The sequence below is a fragment of the Apostichopus japonicus genome, chromosome 4 (assembly GCF_037975245.1).
Source record: "Apostichopus japonicus isolate 1M-3 chromosome 4, ASM3797524v1, whole genome shotgun sequence".
In the NCBI taxonomy this organism is placed as follows: domain Eukaryota; kingdom Metazoa; phylum Echinodermata; class Holothuroidea; order Aspidochirotida; family Stichopodidae; genus Apostichopus; species Apostichopus japonicus.
Genome location: NC_092564.1, coordinates 4,811,367 through 4,832,454, shown reverse-complemented (window position 1 = coordinate 4,832,454; position 21,088 = coordinate 4,811,367). Strand labels below are relative to the sequence as shown.

General features: G+C 36.4%; 1 protein-coding gene across 7 annotated transcripts; it reads right to left on the bottom strand.

Moving 5' to 3' along the window:
• Positions 1–649: 649 nt before the first annotated feature.
• LOC139966225 (leucine-rich repeat-containing protein 71-like) lies at positions 650–20,742 on the bottom strand. 7 transcript variants are annotated; one of them, XM_071969039.1, is made up of 17 exons: positions 20,573–20,740; positions 14,094–14,203; positions 13,334–13,654; positions 12,474–12,549; positions 11,708–11,782; positions 10,962–11,033; positions 10,505–10,664; positions 9,277–9,456; positions 8,555–8,662; positions 8,292–8,355; positions 7,576–7,605; positions 4,815–4,888; positions 4,086–4,194; positions 3,204–3,322; positions 2,647–2,784; positions 2,166–2,584; positions 650–1,952 (listed from the first exon to the last, which is right to left on the bottom strand). In XM_071969039.1, exons 1-15 carry the CDS (start codon positions 20,611–20,613, stop codon positions 2,659–2,661), a joined length of 1,665 nt encoding a protein of 554 aa, XP_071825140.1. In that variant the 5' UTR covers positions 20,614–20,740; the 3' UTR covers positions 650–1,952; positions 2,166–2,584; positions 2,647–2,658. The 7 variants fall into 7 exon arrangements, with proteins under 7 accessions (XP_071825140.1, XP_071825143.1, XP_071825139.1 ...); XM_071969042.1 differs by lacking the exon at positions 7,576–7,605 and adding an exon at positions 6,396–6,419 and having other exon boundaries at positions 2,166–2,784; positions 20,573–20,742; XM_071969038.1 differs by having other exon boundaries at positions 2,166–2,784; positions 20,573–20,739.
• Positions 20,743–21,088: the final 346 nt, after the last annotated feature.

Below are 21,088 nucleotides of genomic sequence, written 5' to 3'. Positions count from 1 at the left end.
AAGGTTTACCTTCGGTCCATGTTTTGAGCAACCTCAGTCTCCAAATTATTAACAAAACTGTGCAGCTTGAAGTGTAGCATTAGGATGAATAATGGAAATAAATATCACAAGTTGTGGTTTATACCAAAAAGCAACTGTTCCGTAATCTACACAGCGAGATAACTTATCACCTCAATATGCAAATTAGGTATGTGTCAGGCTTACAATGGAATGCAATTAGTTCATGTTTGAGACGTAATAGGTCTACCTTTTCCAATTGCTTGAAGTAGTGAAGTTCTTTAAACACAACTCATGTAATTGTAGTTTTGTCAAACTTGCTAGCAGAAATTTGATTGGCTCGAAACGAACTGTTTCTTAATTGAAGTTGCACTGTGAATGCTAGTGTTGTTAAGGAAATCTGTGTGTAACAGAACCCATGGATTTATTGCAGGATATAAACCACTGCATAGATTATGAGAATTACAAGACTTAAAATGTTCTACATTTATGAGGAATGGGAAGTACAACTGTTAACATTACAACTAACATGCAAATTATTTGGTCTTCACTGGGTCTTCCTGCTGATTCAGACTATCTTAAATCACTGCAAGATCAGTTGCCACGGAAACACTTGATAAAGTACCCGTACAAGAATATAAGAATACAAATCTGTAATTTCACTTTTTATTTCTATCATATAATACATAAAACTAACGTTATACTCTCATTAACATTGCATTTATTTGGAACATATTTTGCTGACATGGAATTACTAGCATAAACATGACTTGGACGGTTTAAAATATGAAATATTATTTACATTTATTATTCATAGATTGGAAGTTATCTGAATGGACGGATATTTTGCAAGAAGACTGGAACAATTTAAAATGCACATTTTTCATTTTGCAAATGATTGTATAGAGGGCACTCTTTAATTTCAAAATTATACCACAAATGCCCGCAAAAATTGTCAAATAAGGTCACATGACTATTCCAAGACCTTTTGATTTTAATCAAACTAATCTTTGCCAACTAATTGAAAAACAAAGTACAACCATAATTAACTTTATTCTCTATCAGTGCTAAAGTGAACTAAACAAATGCATGTATCTTGAGTACTACACAGTATCTGGATGGTTGTAGGTTAATGCATTGACTGGCTACAGTAAAAACCGGATATTCTTTGAATCCAGCAGCAACTCAAACTTTCACTATCTCAGGAGCTTTTTCCAAAATGTATAAGACAAATCTAAAAGCAAAATTAACTGGTAGTTGATTTCACTGCTATATTTCCTTCTTTTTCAGAGAAACGTATTGAGTAGTAAGGTTAACGTTGTGAATAAGCATGCTGTTACCTGTATATTAATAGCACTGTAGCCTACTGGGGCTGGCTAAGGGCCATCACTCAAATAAAAAGTAACACGTTACTGGATAGAAGTTACTTGACATATTAAAGACAGTATGAACAGGAAGTAGTTTATTTCTATAAAGCATAAGTCCCAAACTGGTTGTTAGTGGTTTACTGTAAGAAGGTAACACTACTATTAATATCAGTTACGCCTTTTATTCTTCAAATTTGTTTCCTGTGTACACCAATGATTCTTTACAGTTTCAGACTGAAGGACAGTAAAATTTTTACATGAAAACCTTTTTCCAAAACAGGTTTATATGGGACTCCTTGGCACACTTTTGGTATCAACAAGGTTGACAACATTCCTAGTCCATCTATTGTTCCCTTCATTTCCCTATCTGTTTGGATTAATGAAGATTGCGACTAATTGTAAAAAACATATTCCAGGGTTTTTATTTATAACAAGTAGCAACACGTCTGGCACATAGTCATTGGGTAGTTAGTTTCCAGCCTTGCACCATATAGTTTCCAGCCAGGCACCATATAGTTTCCAGACATGCACCATACAGTTTCCAGCCATGCACCATAGTTTCCAGTCATACACCATATAGCTTCCAGCCTTGCAGTTTCCAGCCATACACCATGTAGTTTCCAGTTATGCACCATAGTTTCCAGCCATACACCATATAGCTTCCAGCCTTGCACCATAGTTTCCAGCAGTTCACCATATAGTTTCCAGCCATGCACCATGCAGTTTCCAGCCATGCTCCATATAGTTTCCAGCCTTGCACCATATAGTTCAAGCCATGCACCATATACAGTAGCATCCAGCCTTGCACCATGTAGTTTCCAGCCATGCACCATATACAGTAGCATCCAGCCTTGCACCATGTAGTTTCCAGCCATACACCATAGTTTCCAGCCATGCACCATATAGTTTCCAGCCATGCACCATACAGTTTCCAGCCATGCACCATATAGTTTCCAGGTATGCACCATATAGTTTCCAGCCTTGCAGTCTGCACCATGGCTTCAGGAGCAGAACACCACTGAGTGTTGACGATACTTATGATATCTTGAGCCAAGCCGAGAGAAACTCACTCCTCCAGCTTTGATATGCACTTTGCATTATTGTACTTTGAATTCCAGCCCCGATACACCCTGAATGCCTTATTGAACTACTCCAGCAGTTTGGTAGCCATAGTTTGCAATGGTAAAGCAATGATTAGATATCTTATAACCATAACTTTGTCAAACTCTCGTTAGTTTGCAATGGTTAAGCAATGATTAGATATCTTATAACCATAACTTTGCTCAACTCTCGTTCAGCCAGCCGTCGATTGGTTCTCCAAAGAAGGACTCAACTCCGGTGGCTTGTAAAAGGGGTCTTTGGTAACCATCATCTCGATTAACTTTGAATAATGTTCGTTGCTCTTAGACACCACATTTCCCTGCCAGAGAAAGATAATGTTTGGTGTGAGGGGCAGCATGGATAATTACATAGAGTAACACAATACCACTCATCTAACTTGTTTACCTTAGTGATTTGTGAAGCAGGGTAATTAACTGAATAATGTCACAAGATAATTTCTAACCTCTCTTCTACGATTCAATCCAGTGTCACTATTAACTGGGCAAGATATTTTAGCTGATCAACTTCAGGGTTAGCTGAATGGGATTAAATGATTTTGGGACTGAAGAGGTCCAAAATGGCAAACTGTGAACCTTTCTATTTGCTATGAATTATTTTGCTAAGGTACATAGTAGAAGTAGTGGGGGGAAGGGGATGGTTGTAGGGTGTGGCAGGTGTGAAGAACCACAATTGCAAACAATCCCAAGTGCAGGGGATTCAATTTTAAAAAATACTTACCTGAAGTGATAACTTCAACAATCCTTTCATAGCAGGATGAGGAGACAAGGCACAGAGTGTTGTCTGATATTGCACAGCTAAGAGTAACGACTTGATGCCTGCCTCTCCTATGCTATTCCCTAAGAGGAAAAGATAGCCAGGCAAACGATTAATTAATACACAATATCAAATAATATTGTTTTCCATACTAAAATGTAACTTATTATTCACATACGACAACTTACCGAAGGTTAGTCTCAAATTTTCAACGTGCAGAGCTGAATTACATCTTCCCAGTTTTATTATTCACAGCATGAACTTCCATTGGTCAACAGTTATTAAACATCTTTGTTTAGTTTAACATTGCTTTGTGACATTGCCCTAGTACACAAGTCTTCTGGTTATTATTTATCCCAGAAACAGTAAAGAATGACTTTAGGCAGAATGTTTGTGTTGGCTATCGTGTCATAGTTCTACGATACAGACTTCATACATCTATCGTGTCATAGTTCTATCATACAGACTTGATACAGACTTGATACATCTATCGTGTCATCATTCTACAATACAGACTTTATATATCTATCTAGGCTTTAAAAATGTATTCATCTTTACCGGCTACTAAATGTTTGATCGTTCTGTTACTACTACTGATACTGGATTGGAGGAAGACACCAGCATTCACAACCTAAAAATGCATTCGCTAAACTAAAAATATTGTTTCGGCTGAATGCTTACTCCCAGGTTATACGTTAATTCATCACATGGAGTTCCATCCAGTAAACAATCAGATTGGTGGAAGGGGAGGGGTGTTAATTAATCACAGGGAACTTTATTCAGTTATTAATCTGACTGGGGGAAGGGAGGAAAAGGGAAAGGAGGGGGAAGGGGAGTTAAACTTACTAGCAAGGTTAAGATTTATCAATGATCTATTGCCTGGTATCCATAGCTCTCCATTCAGTGACTCTACAGGTTCAGTCAAAGGGTTGACTGCTTCGAGGATGTCTGGTGTCTATGGAAGATAAATAAAATAATAATTAAACAATTTGGAATATATCATCTGCAATAATTAAGAAGAAATTTGGAAATAATGACATCAACTATTTTCATCAAAGTTATTATTTGCTTATGAGGTTGAGAGTTTTTATGGTTGAAAACAGACTGAAATTTCTACCATCTGTTTACAAGTGACATGAAAAAGTAGCCCTTTCTAAAGATGTCTCGAAGACTTGCATACAAAGATGAATATAAACATCCACAAATACTTGCATTTGTATTTCAAGAGATTGCCAGATAAAACCACATTTGAACCTTGTTGTCAATGAATTTTGGATAAAAGATTACAGACATGTTGCCTGACCTATTTCACTTTATGAAGCAACTACTGCCCAATTCCTATTCAAGATCCTCACCCACATTCCTTCTCCAGAAATATGACTGCTTTCAACAATAAATCATCATTAGTGAATGCAGGATTGAAAGAAACTGTTAAACCTGAATCTATTTTTGTGTCTCAAACTCCGAAAATTTGCTCTTAAATGTCAAACACAATACCTCTCAACTTTAAAAATAAAAAATTATGAGATGAAATTTATTATTTTATCTTTCTGTTTTCTTAGTCTACGTCCTTACCTCAGCTTCATGAGAACCTTTCTTGTCCTTCGAGGAGGTCGTCTTCTTTCCTTTGGCTGTTTTGGTAGTTTCAGCTAAAAAAAGAATACAATAAACACGTCTAAACTTACTGGTACAAGAACCAAAAAATAAATTTGACAATGGTAAAGTGTGAGTGTCTGAGCCAGGTGTTATTTCGATGTTTACAATATATCACTTACAGGGTATATACAATGGCCAAGTAATGTGTATTTATTGTTTAATTTTCTTATCAAAAAATAACAATCACTTTCAAAGGTGTTTTTTTCTTTCAATTATTATAATTTACTAGATAAATTTCCTCAATAAAGCCCAATTGTCTATGAAAGTCAAACCTAGTGATGATAATTTGTCTTTATCTACTAAAACAAAAGCAACAGAGAGAAAATTTTGAGTATCACGACTGGAATAATGAGGGTTTTATTGGCACGTGGCTTGATGTTAATGATGTTACAGTAAGTCAATTAAAGGAATAAATGAAATACAAAAGCATTATAAGACCAGTCATGACCACCTGCAGCCCCCCCCCCCCCAACACCCCAACACCAATTGAGTTTTATACAGCTTTGTTTGACACACTGCTATTGGTTGTTTTAATTAACTGTTATATAAATGTCATTAAAGTTTGTAAATTAGTACATCTTCCATTGGGAATGTGAATAGCATTGAATGAAATGCAGTAAATATTTTCTTTCGTCATTAGAAAGGAAATAAATTTTAATGTAAGAACAAAGGAGAACTTTGTTAAAAATTATAACTTATGGAACAAGGAATGCAAACTAATGTGAGAACATTGAAAACCAAAGAACAACTTGTTAAAAGTAGAGTTCTGCTAATGTTAAAGTGTTAACAGTGAAGTTATCACTACTGGTAAACATCAAACTTCAAATCTACATTTTATGTACATGTTAGTACAAGAACGAAAACCAAAAAAAGTTAGCAGTTCCAGAACAACAAAACTTCATCAAATCTGTATGAGTAGAGGACTAAAACTAAACACCTCACACATGTTTATTGCTATATTAATATGATATGAAAATGAGCTGCAGATGATCTTCAAAATAACAGTAAAATGTGATATGGAGTTTAACTATGTAACTACAATGAATGAAGAATAAATATGCTATTTGTGGAATATATGGACTACTGTTCTATATGGCAGTGATATACCCAGCTTTGTGTCTGTTTTTGACATGATAATAACCACCGCAGCCATTGAAAATACACAGGAAAGGGGATTCTAACTGATTGCATGAGCTACGGAAGGTGGAATGTGTCATGATGTGATGCTTCGGTCTGCAAACTATTGAGCCCAACCCAGAATGGGGCCACTCAAGCTCTTTGGTGGGCCACAGTATCGCATTTGCATTCTGCGTATCAGTTCTGAGTGGTGGGGATATAGTATGATGTGGCCAAGTCCTCTTGGGAAACCCTGGGTTGTGGATCTAGTTTGCAGACCGCTTGATCAAGAGCTAATTTTTTCTAAGTAAATCTACACTAAAACTACCATTTAGTGAAATAAAAAACCCAATGCCACACAATGGACGATGCAATATTAGCTACCATGCACGGAGAGATGCCTGGGCTCTGAATGAAGAAAATAAAAATGGGGAGATGGGATGGTTTCGGTTATAGGAATGAGAACGAGAGAAAACCAGCTGAAATCTTCATGTGTTGGAACATCAAAAATTATGAACAATATGGGAAAATGCTTTAACCCATTGTATGTATGTACAACGACAGCTTGGTCTTAAGAGTTGATGCCTACCTTCAAAACCCATCATGCTTCCCCCATGCCTCCCCTCCTTCTCCAGACCTCTTCTCAGTGTTTCAAAAAGAAATTTTACAAACACTGCATTTTTATGTGAATTGATTTTTTGTTTTTTTACAAAGTTACTGGCTTAATGCAGCAGAATTCACCATTCACAAAAATTGCTGGCCACTCTTCCACAAGTTTTCCTTACCTCTGCTCCCCCTTACCCCTACTTTCCAATATTTTACCCTCACACTCCTCCCCCCCCCTGCTGCCTTCCAATATGTTTAATTAAGGTATTATCTACCAACACTTCTCCAGATAATTTTCAAACCCATGCAACATTTCCAAGAATTGTATCCAATTCCAATATAGCCAAGTCTAACGTTCTAATCAAGTTCAAAGACCTCATTCATGTAAATGATACAAGGGTAACAAATTCCTGTGTCTCGAGCTTACTCTTATTTGCTCGAATTCTGCGGAGAATTAAGCTAGTATTGGAAATGTTTGAGGGGTTATGAAATGTCAAAGAGAATGCAGAACAAAATGAAAAAATAAAAACAAAAGCAAAAATAAGATGAATAAAAAAACAGCATACAGTTAGCGAGCAGCAATGTAGAATTGATCAAGTCTCTCTTGATTAACTTTCATAAAAATAAAAATTTTATATAATTAATAATTTGTGTGAACTTCTATTATGTGCTTTCCTTTTTACCATAACTATCCTTGATTGGTAAAATGACCAAGTTAACTTGTTCCAAATTATAATTCACAAGTACAAAACATCAGTTTTTGTTTTTGGACAGTTTTTATTTTCTTGATAATGTTACATTATTTACTCAACCAAGTGCTATGGTAAGTGCTATGGTAAGAGTAAACTAAACTATTCTTTCAAAGAGAGGCTTGACCAAGGAAATTGTAATTTAACGAAAAACACCCGAAAGATGACGATGGGGTCAAAGGTTGAGAGATGCAGGAAGAGAAGCCTACCCATTGAAACTAAAGAGGCTCTGCTGCCCACTACGAGGAATGAAAAGTCCAGAAGTATGTATATAGTTGTATGAAAAAGTATAAATAATACAAAGAATTATACACAAGAATCATATGCCATTACTGCCACAGAGTGCAACATTGTACATTTAAAAACATGTGAAAGTTCAAAAAAATAAGTATAACAATTTCTGAGTGATTGAACTTGAAGATAACTTTATGCAAGAAATAGATTATGATTCAATCCCAAAGGATGAATGGAAACAAAGCCCAACTGAAAGTCTTTATTATAAAAACTGACGATAACACAGTTTATGAAATATTAATACTTATAGAAAATAGCCTACAGTTTAAGTCATTTATGTAAATAAGCTACACACAGATTGCTACCAAATAACTATTGTAATTATGTTAAGGCATCACAGATTTTCTGGGCATAATCACCAATTTCAAGTACCGTCCTCAAATACAAAGTGTTACTGAAATTGTCCCAGGATGTCATCATGTCCCCAGATCATAATAAATATCTGGAACTTTCAGAATTTGCTTAATTTAAATTTGGATTTGAATGCCTGTATCTGGAGGCTGAATTAATGAAATTTTACCATTACTCCTATAACATAATTCCACCCACCCATGAACAAGGAATGTAGATAGTACCCACGTAAGTCCGCCTTCCCTAAAGAAAATATAATCATATTACATTTATGTTTTACCTTTTTTCCATTTATCTTCTTTCTTTGTTCCTTTAGCTGTGTCTTCTTTGTCTTTTTTCCCATCCTACGAAGAAGAAAATAAGATGAAATAAAATCTGGTTCTACTATGACAAGAAATTATCAATATGGATATGACTCTACCCTCAAAAAGCACAACTGAAATAGTTAAGATGCAATTCTGCATAGCGAATGTACTTAGAAGATGGGATACAGTGCTTCATTTAAAGAAATTTAATGAAATAAATAAATTAGTCAGTACCGACCTTCTTATTAGATGATTTATTCCGTCTTTTATCTCCTTTGTCCAAATGACTCCCACTTCTGACGCTCCCCGGTCTATCCTTAGATTCCGCTCTTCTGGAGGGAGGAGGCTAAAAATAAAATAGTAACTTGCATATGAGTTGTCAGCAAACTAATACAAATAAGCATAATCGTGAGAAAAAAGTATAAAAGTCCAGCTTTTCGTAAGAAATTTCAATGATGAAAATTTGCATAAATGTCGTCAATGTAAAAACGCTTAGTTTGTTGCGTATAAACTTATGAAAATTATTATATTCCTCCAAACAATTGATGAAGTCGTAACTTTACTTCTCTCCAGCATTGTAGATGTTAAGTTGTTTTTAATCCTATATCTGCTTTTACTCTATACCCTCTAGAAGATAAATATTCATTTTCAATTGGATTTTTCACTTTTTAGCATTCAAATTGTAGATTTTGTAGTCAATCTGTTTTATCGCTTTACTCTTCAGCAGTGCTTTTAATAGTTTTTCGATCTCATATTCCTGTATATATCTGTAGATGGTATATGTATTTACTGTTTTTTGTATTTAATGTTTTATGTCATTGTATTTTCTAGATTGTTTGTAAAGCGCACAGATGCATCGCGCGTAGTGCGCTATATAAGATTTTATTTACATTACATTACATTGAAAAGATGATTCCTACCAACTCCACAATTGTTTTTCCTTCCTTTCTTTGAACTTACCGATTTGCCAGACCCTCTATCTGGAGATCCTTTCTCACTTATCAACTTCCTCCTCTCGACAACTTCTGTGTGGGTGAGACCAAACCTAGAGAGCAGCTCTCCAAACTTCATAGCACCTTGGTCTCCAACTCTGTTGTTGGCAAGAGACAATGATAAAAGCACCCTATTCATTCTCAAACCCTGCAAAAGAGAGAAAGAAGAAGAATAAGTGGACATATCATTATTTAAACCCAATTCTTAAAGAATAATTACAAAATTGGTATGGAATAATTAAAGATTGACATTATCAAAATCAGTTATGCTTAGCACTTTTTCCTACATAAGTTCTATAGTTCTCTCAAAAAAGCCTTCCCTGACAGTTTCCAGGTTTTTATGGCTGGGACTGGATTTGATCCTAGGATCCTTTGGTGTAGAAGGTACCCTGGATGGCTAAGGAGAAGCCACCCCAGAGAAATAGCATTTGACAAGGATGATATTCAACTACAGGTAGAGTTAGTTTGTTATGTTCCCAGGAACATGACATTAGCTATCAAATTTTTTGCTGTAAATCTAAACGGAATGGAGTCTGAACAAAACCACCCCAAGGAAATAGCATTTGACAAGGATCATATTCAACTACAGGTAGAGTTAGTTTGTTATGTTCCCAGGAATATGACATTAGCTATCAAAGTTTTTGCTGTAAATCTAAACGGAATGGAGTCTGAACAAAACCACACCAAGGAAATAGCATTTGACAAGGATCATATTCAACTACAGGTAGAGTTAGTTTGTTATGTTCCCAGGAACATGACATTGGCTATCAAAGTTTTTGCTGTAAACCTAAACGGGATGGAGTCTGAACAAAACCACCCCAAGGAAATAGCATTTGACAAGGACCATATTCAACTACAGGTAAAGTTAGTTTGTTATGTTCCCAGGAACATGACATTAGCTATCAAATTGTTTGCTGTAAACCTAAACGGGATGGAGTCTGAACAAACCACACACGTTTAGGGAATACTAGTCTCTAAAATTAAAATTCCATCATTCATAGTATGAAAGAAATGAGGGTCAAGTAACAGGCTATTAATGTCACTACCAAATGAAATTTATCACGGAGAATCAAGTAAAGGCATCTTGAGGTAAACTAAAAGTCCAAACCTAAGTCAAGTTTATGGTATAGGAAACAAAAATAGCTGTTTAAATTTCCATCACAGATATGTAATCCAGAACAGGTACTTGAACTTACATGCACAATGGCTGTAGCACCCTCTTCTGTGATCTTGTTGTGACATAAGCTAAGCGTTAGCAGATTCTTGTTACATGTTTTCTCTGTTGACAAAGCTTTACCAATGTGAGCAGCACCCTTGTCTGTTATGCCATTGTGCCGTAAAGACAGGTTGACAATCCTACAATAAGAACAAGAAATTGAAAGCATTTCATGTACAAACTCAGACTTCTTGATGTGTTATTAGAATCTCACTTCCCTTCTCACTTAAAAAGTATCCCCTCCCACCCCACCCCACCTGCCTTAATCTAACCTCTGAGCTTAAAAATACTCCACTCCCCCTCCCCAAGTAATGAAGATAACTGGTCCCCTCTGGCTATGGTGACCATTTATGTTGGTTTCTAGGTCTCTTGAACTGTTCAATAGCTCAGTAAATAAACAGGTTGTGTTTTAACTGCCAAGATACTGAAAGACTCACAAGCTGTCTTCACTGCTGATGAGATAGTACCATGGTTCATCTTTGCACTCATTTCCTTCAATGGTAACATTCCTAGCATAAAAAGACAAATAGAAGAAAGAAAACATTATCAGAGAAAATTGCATAAGAGTTTTTAGCACTTCAAACTGAATGTAATAGTGTTAGCTTAAGATGGATTAAATAGTTGAATGAAATCATCACTGGATTATAGGCAGAGGCTGCATTCAGTTTGGTTTGGGTGTGAATTATAGGCAGAGGCTGCACCCACCTTGATATGATTGTGATAAAACCAATACAAAGTGTTGAATGTATCTGTCTGAGCGGTATACTTTTAAACACTAACAATACACAGAATAACAAACAGATAGATGGATAGACAGAATAATACCAAAGTAAGAATATTCATTGAAGTAATCACACAACAGTCAATGTGAAATATTTGTTTTCTCTTACATTGACAGTGCACAAAAAGTTTTATTGTGAGGGAGGAGGAAGAAGCAGGGGAGAAGGGGAAAAAGTTTTGTTGCGAGGAAGGAGGAAGAAGCAGGGGAGAAGGGGGGGGGGGGGATGGTACAAGATAAGATTATAGTGGTGTACATAGCTAATTTAAATGGATCTGCTGGAGTTAAGCAAGTAGAGGTGGAAGATAAGTCCTGAATTAAAGCCACTTTAGTGATGATACTGTACCCATCTAAGTGTCCCCTAACTTGCCACCAGATACTTGGATAATTTGAAAAAAAACTTACTTCAAATTGGCACACTGAGGTAGAAAGCTGGCCAACTCTTTGACAGTATTTTCTGCTAGACCACAGTTCCAAAAACTGTTGAAAAGAATATAACACAATTGGTGAAATCACTCTGACCAGTAATGCTTGAATAATCTAGGTCGGTGAGGAGTCACTGAGAAGGGACAGCTATCAGCAGCTTCTCTCAGTACTTATGTAGGATAACTGAATATACGATGGACCAATCATAACAGGCCAACGAATGGCAGTACTTATGTAGGATAACTGTGTCTAAGCTAGACCAATCATAACAGGCCAACAAATGGCAGTACTTGTAGGATAACTGTATATAAGCTAGACCAATCATAACAGGCCAACGAATGGCAGTACTTATGTAGGATAACTGTATCTAAGCTAGACCAATCATAACAGGCCAACAAATGAATTTCCACTCTTTCAATTGTATGTAGGAATATGCTCCTAGGTTGGTTATTACAGTAACTACAAAGTCTTGCAGATTTCTAAAGATGGTATGTTTTTACATCATATGAATGTTTCAAAGAGATATATATGTTAGCAAATGATTCTCTTAAAAAACTTGTTTTTACTATTTCGAGACAACTCTAATGAAAGAATTCAGTGCTATCGACATTCCGTTCTATTATGATTTTTGGTCATTCTCAAATCGACTAAATAACTGTAAGTTGCATAAGATAATCTTCTTTCGGAGGGGTTGACCCTTGCTAGAATGAAATGAACTTTTAAATAAAAATGAACTCGAGCTTACTTTATCGTACTCAGTTTCTCAATGGTTGGGAAACACTGCTTGAAGATTCCAACCATCATCTCATCAATCTTCCAACCTGTAAGATGAAGACAATGTCATTTAATGAACAATGAAGGAGAAAATTACTTGAGACCAGATATGGGCTACAGTTTGTAATATACACATAAGCCATGAAAGTTATCTCCTACAATTGGTGTTCCCCTTTTAGAGTTATTGCAGCCTGCTTGAGCAAAACCTATTAATGTTTTTCATTTGAGCAACAAGTAATTACGAGAAAAAAACAAATTATTGTAGAAAAATAAACCAAAACTGTCTTTTGTGTTCTCGTATCTTACCAATAAGATGGATAGCATACTCTTATTATTATGAAGTAGCTTCTTTGCCTCTCCAAACCCCCCCCCCCTCCCTCCACCCAACCCCAAACACACATTTGATCGGAACATATATACAAGCCAAGTAGTATCAAAGATTCTACCAGTTTTGTTTTAGACTGTGTCAGTATAATACATTCTGTTGTATATTTGTAACTTAAGATAACATAACATTCATCCCGTGTGACCTACGACGCACTACTGAACATACAGAATTAATACTGACATGACTCGGTAATCTATAGCTGCAAGTTATGCAAATAGGTTTTGGTCTGTTTTGTGTTTTAAGATTTTTGTGTTCGTATTTTTCATACTGTTTAATTTTCGTTTTTGTGTTTTCTAGACTTTTTTATTCCTTTTGATTTCTCTGTCTTTTTGTTTCTATTTGTTTTAGGTTTTGTAAAGCGCCTAGAGGCCTTTTGGTATTTGGCGCTATATTAAGAACTTATTTATTATTATGATATTGAATAAGAGGATATCTCTGATTACCTCTGATATAGATCTCGGTGACAGTAGCTGGCTTGTCATCATTTTCCATTTCTACCTGGATCGTCGGCTTGAAGTACTGATACTTCTCCTTGGTAACGTATGTCTTTGGGGTCGGATCGGACTCGTCCCTAGGGTCAGGAGTTGGCTCGGGAGGGGGTTGGTTCTTACCCTTTGGGTCATCTTTCTTTGTATCTGGTGGGGGAGGTGTACCTGGCCTTTTAGCCCTCACTACCACCGGCGGTATTTCGGACTGAGGTAGCCCGGCTCTCCGACACAACTCCACAAAGTCAGCGTCAAAGATTCCAGTGCAGACATAAGGATCTAGATGAAGTAAAAAGATACGACGGTTCTGATAAAAAGTTTTCAAATGATTCTAAACTTGCGGCATTCTCAGTATAGATAGATATGAGTACCTCTCTCGCAGTTTGATTCGATTCGCGTTAAAACGTGAAAACGGTTGACTTCAGTTTAAAGACAAACAATATCTTCTAGTCCATGTCACTTTGATGATACTGCCAATCGGTTCCAATCGCTGTTAACATTGATTGGATCAGCCATCACTGTACATGTAAATGGGGAGTATAGAAGTGATCGCATAACAACCAAACCAAATTCCAAGCAATAGTGTGCTCTCTCCAACCCACATCCCCACCCCCCCCACCTCCCCCTTCCTTTTTATGTAAGATAATAGAGATCATAGGAGTTTCTGGTGGCAAATGGGGAGCAAATAACTGTAGAATAGAATATAAAGGGAATCTACCTGGAGTCTTGTTGGCATCATCTTCATTTACTTCTTGAGAGGAAGACTGACCACCCTTGTCTTTCAGTGCTCTTTCAACTCTTTTCCCCATTTTAACCTTCTTGACAACACTGAAAATTAAATTTAAAAAAACGAGTCATAAAAGAAGAGTTTCTTGCAGTAAATACTTTTGCATAAAAGTAGTGCTATACTTTTGTTAACTTGTTTAACACAGCACTCTATGGTATACATTTTGCTGTTTCACTATATCAAGATACATCATATTTTTGAGCATGTCAGTTGTTCCTTCTCAGCTGACATCAGGTGAAAGGTCATTGCAAAACTCCAGAAGACTGAAAAATTACTTAGCAATTGTGAGTGTTAGCAATCATTCAAAGGTGTTTTCATCATTTATTAAATTGTTTAAAGATTGAAGCCTTGAAAAATCATTCAAAATTATTAAGGAGTGAAGAAGTCTGGTATGTAACCAAAACAGTGGGAGTTCCATACCGACAGTGCATGTAATTTACTTCACAATTTTGCCTAGTATTGCATGTACGAAAGGAGAAAATCTGTGTTGAAACCAAACATACTGTAATTACTGTGATGGCTATTATTATTATATACATGCTTGTCATGTAAACTGATTAAAAGGCCTTGTATATATACAGTACAGTAATAGGAGAAATGAATGAAGTATTAAAGTTACACTTCCAACTCCAAGGTAATTACAAGTTTAACAACCGTCTTGTAAATGAATAATACAGGGCTAGGTAAAACCAAATGACAAAGATTGCATTTTGACCTCTGACAACCTCAAATGAGGCTTTAAACACCCCATGAGACTTTGTCAGTGCCCTTCAATTGGTCTAGACAAATGCTGCATAATGTGTCTTTCAAATATCACCCTATACTGATTACACCGGTTGCTCTAATTCTGATTTTCCATTCGTCGTTGCCCTTCTCCATCATCTGACTCAAAGTTTAATGTTCAATGAGAAATTATTGATAGCTATACTGTGAAGCAGTGTATCATTACACTTACAGCTATGTAGTACTGTACATCTGAAATTGACAGCAGCAATCTAGTCAAAGGATTAATTTTACATCTGAGATAACTCTTTTTGTTTCTTCATTGTTCTCTGAAATGCATTGTAAGAAATAAACAGGACCCCCCTCCCCCAGAATTGTTTGCCCACCCTGGCCACCCATAATACATATATATATATATGCCTAGTACATTTTCAGACTTAAGTCAAAGCGCTGAAATTATCATTTTACATCTGGAACCTTCATTACGCAGCAATTATGGACAGTATACAATATGTAGTGTGAAAATTCTGTTGTACAATATTTAAATGTTTTGAGAATTGTATATGCATCACACATCAAACTGCGCAGAATTTAGATATCATCTGCTTTCTTGAATCACAACACACTGATGGAGGATATAACATGTTAGTTCGGGATTACAATTATTATATATAGGGAGTGCATATGATGGGATATCATGGGGATGAATGTGATATCATAACAGTGAGGGTAATGGGAGAGAAAATGCTAGGATATTGATTGTCTAGATCTGCAGTATGTCTATGCAAACCTGTTAACAACTGAACATATTTTACTAGTAGTGAAAAACACTGCCTGCCACCACTAGGGAAACCAATTAACAGTTTACATGGAATTCCATTTAGGGCACAGGGTTGGAATACTAAGGACACTGCATACTATATGTACCAGAAACCAATTATAAATAAGATCTGCCTACTTTTTACAGTAACCATTCTACCTGCCAGGTAGGTCACCATACTTGTGCAGAATCCAACAAAGGCCCCTTTGTGGGGAACACAACATAAAAGCTAAACTCACCATTCTCAATAACATTCAATGATAAGTTTTGGCTGTTGTCTTTGTTATTTTCATTTTTGTAATTGTTCTGTTTAGTGGGATGAAGGAGTAGGGGTTAAATGTAAAAGAGTACACATCTAATAGCAACATTGCCATTTATACTGTTGTTACCGTAATTCATCCTGTGTCTGTCATTTGCAGCCACTAGGCTACCCTACTCTGCAGACTAAATATTGCTTGCACAACACTCCACATTACTACGTATGTACGGTTTACCTTCTCTGGAAAGAAGAACTAGTTAAGACTTCCCTGTGAGAGAACATATTTCAAACAGACAGTTAGAACTACAAAGTCATAATTCCCAGAACCTCATAAAATTCAATTGAGACAAATGTAGCACACCATCCAACCTGCAGAAAGCACATACTGTTAGTCAATAAAAACTGTTTTTCTCCTTGTATAATTAACTTTCAAACATTGTAATATAGGAGCTCCATGAAAACCGGTAAACCTGTTTCACATAAATGAAGACAAAAAAATAAGATGATGGGCATGTGTGGAGAAGAATACCATTGGATGGGTGGTAATTGTAACAGCTCAAGATGTACTGACATTGTATATTATATATGTCAGCAGTTACGAGATGTACTCAGGTGCAAGTGAGTCACAACAACATGTAAAGGGGTTAATACTCACTTGGCCATTGACAGTCACGTAGAAAATTACTTTCGTCAAAAAGTGATTTTCAAGAGAAGAAATTTAACACAGAAAAAATATTAGTTATGGTCTAGAATAGTGCAAATGTGGTTTACAAATTTATTGCAGGGACTGATGTTTATTGAGAATTTTTTTTTTTAACTTTTATTTTTTTTTCATTAGGCAATTAGCAATGTTTGTCAATGCGCATCATGTTAGGAAGTATCTGCACAAGTTTGTTGCTTTTCAAGTTCAGATTATTATATTGTGGAGAGCCCTTTCCATATGTAGTTGGCCTTGCCCTTAGTCATTGCATTTGGCGTGTTTCTCTGTCTCATAGTTCAGTAGTATTTAATATTATTCTATGTATTCTGTCCTCATGTATCTATGGACATGCACTAATGATTGTGGTGTCAGATGTTTGATTCATATCTCATTAGGTTGCTAATGCAGGTGACTGCACAGTGATACTGCAAAGTTAAGGAACAGTTTCAAAGTTCTTTAAGCACTGGTCTCTGCCATCAGTTTGGGATATGCATGGCATTTTGCTGGCCCATCACTTCTTATGCGTACATGCTATAGAATTAAACACTCCTGGCACTGCCATTAGATACACCTGGCATCCTTAGATTATACTGCTGCTAGATGAGATATGTCATGGAATGTTTTGTTCAAAATATGCTGTATGGATGCCACTGTAGTGAACTTGGCCAGGCGACACAACATTATTGTTTTCTTATTAGAGCCCACTTGCACATCATAGGCGGTTAGGCCTATATAAAATTGGTATGCTCACCAAATGTTAGTAATGCATAATCCCTCAAACATATTATATAACATAATACCCTCCTTACGGATCCACGCCAAATGTTCGACATAGCCTAGGCCGTAGTCATCGTTAGTTGTACAACTAGGCTGCGCCTAGTCTACAGTAACTTAAGTAGGCCTAGCATAGCCTACACAAGTAAATAACCCTGTCACTACGCACATAATAATATCCTAACATAATACGACATGAAGGTCTTGACAACCTAGCCTAGGCTCCCTAACTTCCAAGTAACACTTGATCATATCCAGGGCCTATCCACATGTTACTGAAATTCACACGAAATTGTTGATAAAATGTCTATACCTTCCTCAAGTTTCATACAAAGTAATTGAACAATAGTTCCAATACAGACATTGTATGGAAGCATTCATAAACGGTGAGAGCACAGTGCGCTGCAAGAAGAGTCCGTGTTGTTAACGGAAAAGTTTCATAGCAACGTTGACTTGCTCCAAATCGTTTAGGACCCACTCACGCAGGATCGATTGCTTCTACCGTGACAACCACTAAGTATAACAACCACGGAAGTTAAACTTCCGTGTTGACAACCGCTTTTTATTGATTACTGGTCAGTCTTTTGAAATAGGTATTTTTTAGAAGGATTTTATATCCAGGGGCGTCACCGTGCCGTGATAACAGATGGGGAGGGGGAAACCGCCGAGCTAGACACGTTATCAAAAGTTAGTCAAGTATCTCGCTTTAAAATGTCAGCCTTTACGATTGAATATACCTGTGTCGTGCGACAATTAATCGTTCCCTTGACTTACACATTAGCTCAACACTTCCAAGGCCCACCAAAGCATAGAAGTTTTCAACTGACATATCATACCACCACATGATAGCTGGGGTCTTTGCCTGTCATGGCACTTGAAACTTTCCATTTAATGGCAGTTTAGAGTTTGAGCTAGAATAGAGGAGGAGCAATTAGCATACACAAACCCTTCCGTTTGCTCCCTTGGAATTATATTAACATTTAACCAAATCATTTCTACAAAGATTTATATCGCCTTCAACCCTCCTTATTTTCACTCCACCTGTACTTTAAATTATGGTCTTTCACATAGGGGCAGAAAAAGCAGTCACGGTGCACGGTGGTGACTGATAATATGCTAAAACAAGCATTGCATTTGGTCATTTTAGCTCCTTTTTTCGACAATGGTTAACTTTTCGAGCGGATGTACACTATTAGCCTATATATTATAATTGTAATATACTTATAGGAGTATCCGGCATATCACACGCACTCACAAGCCCCCATAGTCGAGGATGAGCAGTTAAGGGTCCAGTTATGCCCCTTTTCCGTTAAACGTTATTTTAAACGTTATTGTTCATTCATTGCATGGATGACATCAACACCATTCCTTTGTCAAATTTGCAATCCATTGTAAGAAATTTATTTGAAGCCGTTGGGTTTTGTGTTGCATCAGAGGAATTTACCTATTGGGACCCGGCGCCTGTGTGCACATAATCAAATAAGAGTATTTGTTTCATGTATTACAATTTTGTTGACAGTGGTAGCATGTACATAGCTAGTCAGACCTGAAGAGAGGGGGCATGGTGTACAACTTATCCAACCCAGAGAACATGGTGTCAATATCATATGGAGTTCCTGCAAGCACAGGGAAATATTGTATAGAGAATGGTTTGAAGTTTGGTTCTTTATTTCCAGATTCAATAATACAAACGTAACATATCAAGGTATCACAAGTATTACAAAAATGAGAGTGGGGAGACCTGAAAAAAATACAAATGTAAAATAAATACTTGGACAGCATTGCTGCTATAAATTTCAGATGTACTACGTAGCTGTAAGTTTCTTGATAAATAAGGGGTTTGTTTATCTAGTATCTCACAGTTGAGCTATCAACAATTTCAAATTGCATCACTGGGAGGCTGGGAGATACAGAGCCTAATGAACGTGGACTCAGAACTGTAACTATCGGTATTACTAACTTCATCGCAAACAGTAAAAGTGAATATTTATATACATGACCACTCTGCCATGCCGCACTCATGAGCCCTGTCACGAAAAGTAAGATTATAACCTAACCGGGATTATTGCAAAGTTCAAAAGGAATTTCATTGTGAAACCTAGTTTCAGTATAGCAATTACAGAAAACGTATTATTACATAGATTTAAGAGACTTAACAAGCAATTAACATTGTGAAACGTTATGTAATCGGTATGCTATCCTACTGAAAATAAGGTGATGATAGTGTCCACATCACCGTATAGCTACAAGAAACGTTGTATTGGATTATAGAAGACGAAAGCCAATTCTATATTGCTTGGAATTGAGATTGTCGCTCAGAGTTGGAGTAGGTCAAGTTGTATGAGTATTCACATTATTACTATGTATTGGGAGAAACATCTAGCCATAGATATTCTACAAGGCAAAAATGTCCCCTTTTTCACATGACAATAACGATATTTGCACTCTGATCCTATTGTCACCTTCCGTGTCACCACGCCTACTTCCCCTGCTTCCAAAATCCCAATACTTTACGAAAGGGTGAAAGGTAAACCGTGAGGATGAATAGTCTTTCTGTCAGTAAATTAAAGTCTGGGAAGTATTATATGATAAGTTTGGGTTTACTATGTTTACTTTCTCTTTAATTCCTCTAGTCAATGTTTTTCTATATATTTCTGATTTGACTTTCTTCAGTTTTGAGAGAGTGAAACTCTTCGACAAGCCCCTCGGCGTTTAATAGTTTAACTTTCCCTGATTTGCCATTTTTAGGGAATGAAACTCTTCGACAAGACTCTCGGCGTTTCATAGTTTCACGTCCCTCTGCTTAAATTCATTGCTCTTCATATTACTTTTGTTATTTTGTGCAATTGTACTTTTCATTCTTGTAGAAACCAAAACATCGAACAAAACGGATAAAAAAATTGGTCCTTCAAATATCTTCTCAACTTGGCTGCTTCATCCATTTCGATTTTGCTTCTTTTCTGCTTTGAGTCGAAAGGAAGAATTACTTTATCCCCTCCCCCCCCCCCCTTGTCGGCATGCACCAAACACCTTTCTCTTCTCATGAAATATTCTCATTATAATTTACATCAATGTATACGAGCGAATATTATATTCAGAAAATAATATTTTTTTAGGGGAAAACAAAAACTCACCGTACAAAGTTACCATCAGCATCCGTGCCGGAGCTAGCCATTAGCCAAACGATAACAGGACCATTTATGTCAGATTGCAAACACACACAAAAAACCTGCCGAATTGTACACCAAATTAGGACTTAATTCAATTTCCAAGCATCAGTATTCTCATTGGAAAGTTCCTTAGCAGTAAATAGAAAATTCTGGAAAACTGTCGCAAACTCCTTTCGTCTATAGTAAGTTCTAACAAATATGATTTGTCATAATAATTCCGTCTCCAAAGAATATTATTTAAGACAAGAAAAGTAACACGCGGCTGTGAATTTGTTCTAAGTTGTGGGACTTGAAATTCTGGAAAACTGTCGCAAACTCCTTCTTCTATAGTAAGATCTAGCAAAAGTGATATGTCATAACAATTCCGGCTCCAAAGAATATTATTTAAGACAAGAAAAGTAACAAGCGGCTGTGAATTTGTTCTAAGTTGTGGGAATCAATTTTCCCATTTGAAAGTTCCTTAGCAGTAAATAGAAAATT